Source organism: Adiantum capillus-veneris, chromosome 17, assembly GCF_014529385.1.
Source record: "Adiantum capillus-veneris isolate H3 chromosome 17, ASM1452938v2, whole genome shotgun sequence".
NCBI classification, from domain to species: Eukaryota; Viridiplantae; Streptophyta; class Polypodiopsida; order Polypodiales; family Pteridaceae; genus Adiantum; species Adiantum capillus-veneris.
In genome coordinates this window covers 26,560,121-26,568,608 of record NC_140947.1, presented here as the reverse complement: position 1 = coordinate 26,568,608, position 8,488 = coordinate 26,560,121, and the positions used below count along the sequence as shown (strand labels likewise).

Here is an 8,488-nt window from a genome sequence, read left to right as displayed (position 1 = left end):
AGCTATCGTATTTCAACTTCTTGAGAAGGTAAGAGTTAAAGTTATAAGAATTGGGGGTCTTTCAAAGAGCCGAGAGAAAGGGGCAATGGGCGTTGAACATGCAGACTACACCTCAAAAATGAATGCTCCCAAAGAGAAACCAATCAAAGTTGTCCTTTTTATCAATGGTGGGAAACTTGTACACATAGAGGTAAAGGGAAAACAAGCAAAGGTCAAAGACGAAGGAGACAATATCAATCATGAATATACTAGATAGTTGAAAGGTACCTTAGTGTGAATTTTGGATGAGGTCACCCCTTTGCAACTAAGTAGAGCAAATGAATTAGCCAAATTGAGAAAAGCAAGGAAGAATGGCAGATGGGCGGTGTACAAAGGAGGAGCAGTAGTCATAGAGGCTTCAAAACCCACCATTGAGTGCATCATAAGTATAGAGTCATCCTTCCCTATATATACACATGGTCATTTTTGTTGAAACGATATCCCCCTTATGAGTCATAAAAAGGTTTCAATTTATGTTGTTTCCATTTGCCTTAATGGCATGATGCCCGAAGTGAATGTGTCCGAAGACGTATCCTTTTTGTCATGTAGGTAACTTTAAGTTCCAAAGGACTTTAATCTAGTTCTCTCTCTCTCTCTCTCTCTCTTTCTCTCTCTCTCTCTCTCTCTCTCTCTCTCTCTCTCTCTCTCTCTCTCTCACACACACACACACACACACACACACACACACACACACACAAAATGTCAGATTCCGACCTCATGATACATCTATGCATGCATGCATATAGATCACTGAGCACTATGTCGGCCCATAAGGGACTTTCAAATGGTTCCTATGGCAAGTAAGATAGCAACTGGGGTGTCTGAGGGATTGGCTACTAGGCAGGCCCTTAAACTAGAGATATGTCAAAATGATGGTGGATATGGTGATTTTGGGCTTCGTTAATCTCCATACAAATGAGGCTTATCTAACAGATTAAGGGCTGAGTGTCGGCCCATCAAGGTTGAGGGTATAGAGGTTTCGTTTCTCACAAAGGACCTGAAGTGATTGCGAGTGGTACAATCACCCATGTATGACTTTTGTGCACTTTAATGTTCTCTTGAGATTGCTTCGACTAACTTGTAACAAGTTGAGTGTGCTTAACTGCTAATTGATCTATACAGGTACAAGTGGTGACTATGAGGTTTTTCAACATCTGAGTACCTATCTGGTTATAGTATGGGATCGATATTGCTTAAGGATAAAATATGTGGCTGTATATCTACTCGATTTGCACTGCGATGATGCCTACATGGGTTTTTTTGGGCTGAAGCTTCATCATTCTTACATATGGATCTACCATTGTTTGCTGTAGGTGACTCCTCATGTCCTTAAATCCTAACATATATATTGGTTATTCAAGTCTTTACTTCACTAGCAGTTTGCTTTGACTTATGCTCTACAGGTCGGGCTAAAAAATCACGTGTTTCTAATTACCGCTTGAGTAAGCACAGTGCAGACGATTCAAGAGAGGTTTGCAAGGTGATTTCTGCTATCGATTAGTACTGGTTGCAGGGTCTAAATTTTGAATCAGAGGCTTTTTGATGGGGCCTCATATGCTTAAAAATTTATTTTGTGAGTGCCTTTTGCTTTGACTTACTAAGGTCTAGGTGATGTAATGATTGGAAGACATCCCATCACATTTGTGTGGCTTTGTAAAAAAAGAACATTACTCAATTTGTTTTTTGCTGCATTTAGGTGACATTGATAACAATTGATGCCCAACATCACCTACATATAGCCACTTGCTAACGAATTGTTTTCTTGTGGGCTGGTGAGGGTTACCTTCCTTGATGTATGTTGAAATGAAGTGTTGCTCTTCAAATGGTTTGATGCAAGGTCTTCATTGGTTGTCAAAGGGCGGATCATTATAACCTGCTTTGACTAAGATTTAGCTGTACAATATTATATAAACAACAACTGGTATTTTTTACACGACCCCTGTACTTTGCTAGTGTTTGTTGGTCTTTGAACATATAATGTTCATTTGTGATATTGTTTATATAAGTAACTTGAACACACTTACTTAGCACACACGTGCACACACACACACACAAACAACTTCAATCAGTTTTCCTTCTTTTTGGTGGCCCCCAAAGACTCTCTCTCTCTCTCTCCCCCCCCCCCCCCCCCCCCCCGGGCCCCGCCAGGTCGCCCTCCCCCTTTCTCTTTGTTTATCTTTAAGTTCAATCATTTCTCCTCTATCTTGCTTTGAAAAACCACTTAAAAGGGCTCTAAGTGCTACCCTCAAATTTTGTACACCTCCGCTCCCAAACATTAGAAGCTTACACCCCATGTATGAATTGTCGTTTTACCATGTTAAGAACGAGCACACTATACCCTTTCATTAGAAGGTGCTTGATCTTATTGTTCGTCCTACTTGCTCATAAGCCTAATTATGGGCACCCTCGTAAGGGGCACATGAAAAGAAAAAAGTAGCCTTTGTGTGTGCTTTGGATGTATCTCACGTGATCGTCGTCTTGAATCTTAACTACTTGAGCATGCCATCATCCATGTTTGAATGTCTAGGGAGGGGGAGACTGTACAAAAAGGGTGTGTCTTTGTTGCAATGTGCTCGATAAGGATGTGGATGTATCATGTGTACAAAGAGAGTGTATGTGTGTTTGAACTTTTTATAGTAATTGGCAATGAGGATGTGGGTGTATGCACATTGCACCTACTAGCCTACTTGTGACTCCACAAATAAAACACACTCTCACGGAAAAGGTGAGCTCATGGGGAGGGTGCACCTTCAATGCCCAATTCAAAAGAGAAAAGGGTTGTTTGTCTAGGCTAGAGTCAAAATCCAGGCTTCTCTGTGATGCCCATATTAGGGCTGAATTGATAATGGTCGCTTCTGTTTAAGAATTCTGTTTACACAGCTTGATAGTTGTCTACCTCTAGAAGCGTCGCCAGTATAAGCGGTCCCCGCCAAATTTGGGGGGCGCCTGGCCAATAACTACGACGTTAATTGAACAGATCACTCCCTCGGGAATCGTTGCTCTCCCCTCCAATTTGGGTCCCTCGCCTCATCTGGGCTATGGTGATAGAGCTCCACTGTCTGTCAGAGAGCAGCTTGTAAACCCCTCACACACGGTAGGTCGCTAGCAATGCAGCTTGGGCGGACGCTCAGCTCTCATCAGAACTCTAGTCTGAACTTCTCCACTGTCGAGAAAGCTATGGCAGGAGGTGGATTTGCTGTGCTTACACAACTCAGAACCTCAAGTGGCGCTCTTTGAAGGCGGTCCAAGGCAAAGTGGGTTGTCTGGTAGGCATTCAAACTTGTGCTTTGCTGGCGGCAACACGTCCCTCGTGTCTCTTTTGGGGAAAGTTCTACATGATCGGGTGAAGCAGACTCCGATAAGAAGGGTTGTTAAGGCTCGAATTGCTGCTAGAAGCTGGAAAGGTCGAGTGGCTGCACTCTCTATGTCAATGTACCTGCCAGAAGAAGCTCAAGTTAAGCAGGAAGGAAGTCCTTGCTCTTAAATCCTGCAGGAACTCGAGTCGACATGGGGCGCTTTTTGTCGGAGGCTTCGACAAATTTGCATAGCAGCAACTCAGAGAAGAAAGGAGGCAATGCAGTTATTGCCGTCCTGGCAGTCATTGCCACTCTCGCTGTCTCGGCCCTGATTGTTGCTCTCCTCTACTATCTGTACATGCGCCGGAAGGTGAAGAAGAAGTGCCAAAGTCAGAGTAAGTATTCTTCTTTTCCCTATTTGTCAATTTCCATTGGTTCACTTAAATATGAACGGCTTTCGACCCGCACCTGCACCCGCACAGAACAATTGGGTTGTTGTGGATTTGTATCGATGACCGGCTGGCTGAAATTGAAAGAATGATGAGGCTATTCCTGTTGTCTCACCACCCACATGCACACACGCAAAGTGAGAAATCATAGGGAGAAATATATTAAATCTTTCACATATAAATTTCAACAAACAAGCATTTAGCTTATCCATGCAAAAACATGCACTTGAACTGTGAAGTTCAGGGTGTGAAGGTAGACAACTTGGCGACTCAATGAAAGATTGCAGTGTATTTTTCTTGCCATGTTCTGCCAACGTTGGTTCATTATGCCCATCTTCAAAGTAGCAAGAGCAATTGTTGTCTGCACTACAAGTGACTCCCACATAACTTGCTAGTCTGTAGAACTTGGTGCAGAGAAACCCTGGTTTCTCTAGATGGAACCACGAATCATGCCGTGCCTGGCTGTTGTAGAGGTGAGTGTGATGATGCTTTCTTGCAATTATTTGCCCTGCTAACTTAGGACTTGTGCAAGCAGGATTTATTAGCGAATCTTTCGCTCGCCCAGTTCCAAAATCAGATTTGATAGAGCTTTCAGATGCCCAAGTGTTTGCATACAAGCAGCTTCAAGTGGCCACCAATGACTTCAATGAAGTGAATGTAATTGGGCGCGGCGGGTTCGGTTCAGTGTTCAGGGGAGTCCTAGCAGGCGGCAGAATGGTTGCGGTTAAACAACTGGATCAAAGCAGTAAGCAGGGTGACTATGAGTTCCGCTGTGAGGTCTGTAAGTTCGAAGCCATGCTATTGGTGTAGCGTGTCATACTTTTTCTCTGCTTGTACTGCCGGAGACTCATGTTTATGGGCATGTGTGGATAGTCACCAGATACTTTGCTCATCTTGTACTATGTTTATCGATCGATGCATATGTGCATAGTCTATGTATGCATGGTATGCCTTATGCTCATACATGTTATCTGCATATTCCTTGTTTATCCATAGAGGACTTATCTTGAATATTTGTCATGTTTTGAATACGCATGATTTAAGTAGGAATGCTATCACATTTATGTACAGGTTGATATGCTCAGCAAGCTGCATTCTCCCTACCTACTGAGGCTGATAGGTTACTGTGCAGACCAAGATCACAGACTCCTTGTTTATGATTACATGTCGAATGGGAGCTTGCAGGAACATTTATATACGAAAGGTCTGATCTTTCTGGGATTTATAAAATAAAGAAGGGTATTGAGGTCTCATTATATGGCACATTAGGAACATCTCAAATTCCGTTTTGTTTTGTTATTTGCAGGGGCTCCCGGAAGTCCTCCATTTTTAGACTGGGAAACACGTATGAGGGTAGCTCTGGACTCTGCGAGAGGCCTCGAGTACCTTCATGAGCTTGTCAGTCCTCCTGTCATACATCGAGATTTCAAAAGCAGCAACATACTTCTCGATGAGAATTTCAATGCCAGAGTTTCTGACTTCGGACTGGCAAAGCTTGGGTCCGACAAGATTGGCGGTTTGGTATCCACACGAGTGCTGGGAACTCATGGCTATGTTGCACCTGAGTAAGAGTTCACTATCTCATGCTTTAGTCTATCTTGTACTATGTATGTAGTCTTGCATTTACCTCTCTTCCTCTTGCAATCTCTCCATATTGGAGTTTACTCGACGACTAGTTTCTCCTCGTATGAACAACTCCAGAGAACCAATCCATGTTGGCTCGCTATAAGCACACTAACAAAGGTTTGTTTATCACACAGGTATGCAATGACTGGCCATTTGACCACGAAATCAGATGTTTATAGCTACGGAGTGGTGTTGCTCGAGCTGTTAACTGGCCGTGTCCCTGTAGATATGAAGAGACCATCAGGCCAGGGTGTTTTAGTGACATGGGTAAGTAAACATTTCGCTAGCATGCTAGAAGCTTTTCGAAGGCGTCACTTGGTGTGTTGTATATATTGTTGGTCTGTTGGTCACTGTGTCTGTCCGGTTCTTTGTTGATGTCGCAGGCACTACCCCGCTTGACAGACAGGAAGAGACTCTCAGAGATGGTGGACCCGGTTTTGGATGGGCAGTATGCCATGAAAGAGTTGATACAGGTATCGCTTTTGTAAAAGCCTTCTTCTATTGTTGTTCTCTCAAGAATTTGTAAAAGCCTTGGTCTATTGTTGTTCTCTCAAGAATGTGAGCTTCCCATTTGCTGTGTACCATGACTAGTGAATAGAGTGAAGCTTTCGCATTGGCTCAATAATGAAGGCCCACTTTTGTGAATGTAGGTAGCTGCCATTGCTGCTATGTGTGTCCAACCTGAGGCAGATTACCGACCCCTAATGACAGATGTGGTGCAGTCTCTGATCCCTCTTGTGAAGAGCAACAACAAACAAGGCGTGAAGGTTGTGGCAACGACAGACTTGCAACATCAAGTTGTAACTCTCCACTCTTCATCAATCGATAGTAGCAGCAGCGGAGCTGGAAACAGCTAGTTTCTACATAAATACTCCCCTTCCCTCTTCTTGCTTGCAAGCTTAATGATTCACATGCCCTTCGGCCATTAAGTCTGGATAGTGAAGGTGCTGTTTTGCTGATATTTTGGGGGGGGATGTCGGCATAAAATCCTCCATGTAAGGACAAGGCCATCTTGTGCTGTGTAATTTGGGAAATGGCTCGTCAACCATGATTTTTAACATTAAATATTAAGCCACAAGACATGCAGTGGCTTCTTTGTAACAAGTGCTGAAGGCCCAAATCAATGTGCATTGTGAAGTGAAGACGCATTTCCTCTTTTGAGAATCTTTCTAGGTTTCGCTAGTTCTGTCACTTGGATTAGAATTAAGTTAGTACAGATGAGTGAGTGTAATGACTTGCCTATTAAGTTAATACATGTCTTTTGTCTTTGGAGTCAATCCTCTCTCAATTCGTTGAATAAAACTCAAATCTTCCTGGTCCTCCACTTCTAGAGACCGGATCCGTAAATCAATGCAGTTCTATAGATTGTATCATAGACGCATATGTGGCAGTCATTTAATTACATATTATATTCCAAGTAAAACTACCATTTTCTTTCAACAATCTCGGACTAACAAGCCCATCAAATATTTTGTTTTCCATCATGGATAGTGTTAGATAATTTCAAAATGCAAGCATATACAACCAAATCATTGTGGCTTACTGCGTTTTCTTTTTGATAGTCTCCACCTGGAGTATTTTGTTAGATTTTGAATTCAAGTAATGCCAAATGAATTAGAAAAGAGTGTAAATTGGCTTACAGATGATAAAATCTCTATGTTGCAATCTCACTAGAGCTTCCTTGCATCATCCATGTTGGGCATCCCCTACCAATCAAGGTGCTCCAAGGTACGACATCTTAGAGAGGATGCCCTTCAGAAACTTTTCGCACTATTGTCAGGACACCACATTTGGCATACATATGGATCAAAGCACCCAACCATGTGAAGGTCTTCCATAAGGCCACATGGCTTAAAGGTGCAAGCATAGGTAAATGCATTCAGAGAAAGGCATATCTGGTTTAAATAGCCCAGGGCTTTCTTACGACTGCCATGTTCGGTATATCTTACAATCAACGCGCTCCAAGAGATGACATCCTAGAAAAGATGCCCATCAAGAACTTTTTAGCTTTTGCAAGGGTGCCACATTTGGCATACATATTGACCACCCGCAAGCACAACATCTTTCTTCGAGTGGCCTTGAGCATCTCATCAAGATTTCTTGCGTAAGGCCATTGGCCTTGATGTTGCATTCATATGTGAACGTACATATGCCCACAACTTGATGAATAATCTGATTAGGAATTTATTGCCCGTGTCACTTCCTATATAGTGCCACATGCCTTCAAAATGCAAGTGTAGTCCGTGACTGCCTCAAATTAGAACCTGTTATTGCGCGTGCCCATTCATATCCTTTGAGACCGCATCGTAGACAAAAGCTTGATTTTCAAGAATACATAAAACTTTGGAGTCTTCTTGATCAGATTACTGCCAAGCACTTCATTTTTGTTGATCCAGACCTCCTAGGCCAGGTGTTGCTGTGTGTTCGTATCCATAGCGTTGAAGGCATAGCCTTCCCTCATCAATGGCCATCAATACTACTGCTCTCTTTTGGATTTCTCAAGGTTTGTGCGATAAAAAGACCCCTGTGTTTTGCATTTTGTTCAAAACAGTGACATTAAGCGACTGCTTAGACTGTACCATCACCATGAGCACAATTAATATCATCATTGTTCCTGGTTGTGGAATATCATGAGCTGCAAGAATAATGGATGCTCTTGTGGTACAAAATTGAGGTGAGCGGCTAGCCTATATGGAGATGGGATGGTAGTCAAGGAGGTTTATCGGAGTTGACCCAAACTGCACACCTGCGGATCGATGAGCTACTGCTAGTGAGTAAAACATGGAGACTTGCAATCTTGCTAAGAGTTTGTATCAGCTTGCAACCAAATGCGAGGAAGCTACCAGCATTAAAAGGTAAATGGCATCAAAAAGCTTCATGAACACCTTTTTGTGCTTTTGTATGGGTGCCGCATTTGGCATACATATCAACCAGAGCATTGCCAACAACCTTGTCACCGAGCATGACAGCTTTTGCAATAGCATTAAAAGGAAACTAGCATCAAAAGCTTTGTCAGCACCTTTCTGTGCTGTAGTAGGGGCAGGGGCACCGTGTGATTGTTGAAGGACACGCTGAAAC

The 8,488-nt window shown here is 42.9% G+C and overlaps 1 protein-coding gene and 1 long non-coding RNA gene across 4 annotated transcripts; both read left to right on the top strand.

Annotated features, from left to right (window-relative positions):
* The first annotated feature begins 260 nt into the window (after positions 1–260).
* Positions 261–2,155, top strand: LOC147436957 (uncharacterized). Of its 3 annotated transcripts, XR_015184788.1 has the most exons (4): positions 261–584; positions 1,162–1,348; positions 1,443–1,519; positions 1,736–1,790. It is a non-coding gene; the product is annotated as an uncharacterized LOC147436957 (long non-coding RNA). The 3 variants fall into 3 exon arrangements; XR_015184789.1 differs by having other exon boundaries at positions 261–425; positions 1,443–2,155; XR_015184787.1 differs by having other exon boundaries at positions 1,443–2,155.
* Positions 2,156–3,405: 1,250 nt separating this feature from the next.
* LOC147436956 (putative serine/threonine-protein kinase PBL23) lies at positions 3,406–6,568 on the top strand. The gene is made up of 7 exons (XM_086486352.1): positions 3,406–3,730; positions 4,320–4,561; positions 4,856–4,988; positions 5,091–5,349; positions 5,545–5,677; positions 5,794–5,883; positions 6,061–6,568. The coding sequence occupies exons 1-7, from the start codon at positions 3,547–3,549 to the stop codon at positions 6,265–6,267; spliced, it is 1,248 nt and encodes a 415-aa protein (XP_086342478.1). The 5' UTR covers positions 3,406–3,546; the 3' UTR covers positions 6,268–6,568.
* Positions 6,569–8,488: the final 1,920 nt, after the last annotated feature.

Excerpts from the sequence above, each read along its gene's own strand:
- LOC147436956 (XM_086486352.1), top strand. The coding sequence starts at position 3,547 with ATGGGGCGCTTTTTGTCGGAGGCTTCGACAAATTTGCATAGCAGCAAC. Across the intron at positions 3,731-4,319 it reads GAAGAAGTGCCAAAGTCAGA|GATTTATTAGCGAATCTTTC; the intron begins GTAAGTATTCTT and ends TTGTGCAAGCAG. Across the intron at positions 4,562-4,855 it reads ACTATGAGTTCCGCTGTGAG|GTTGATATGCTCAGCAAGCT; the intron begins GTCTGTAAGTTC and ends ATTTATGTACAG.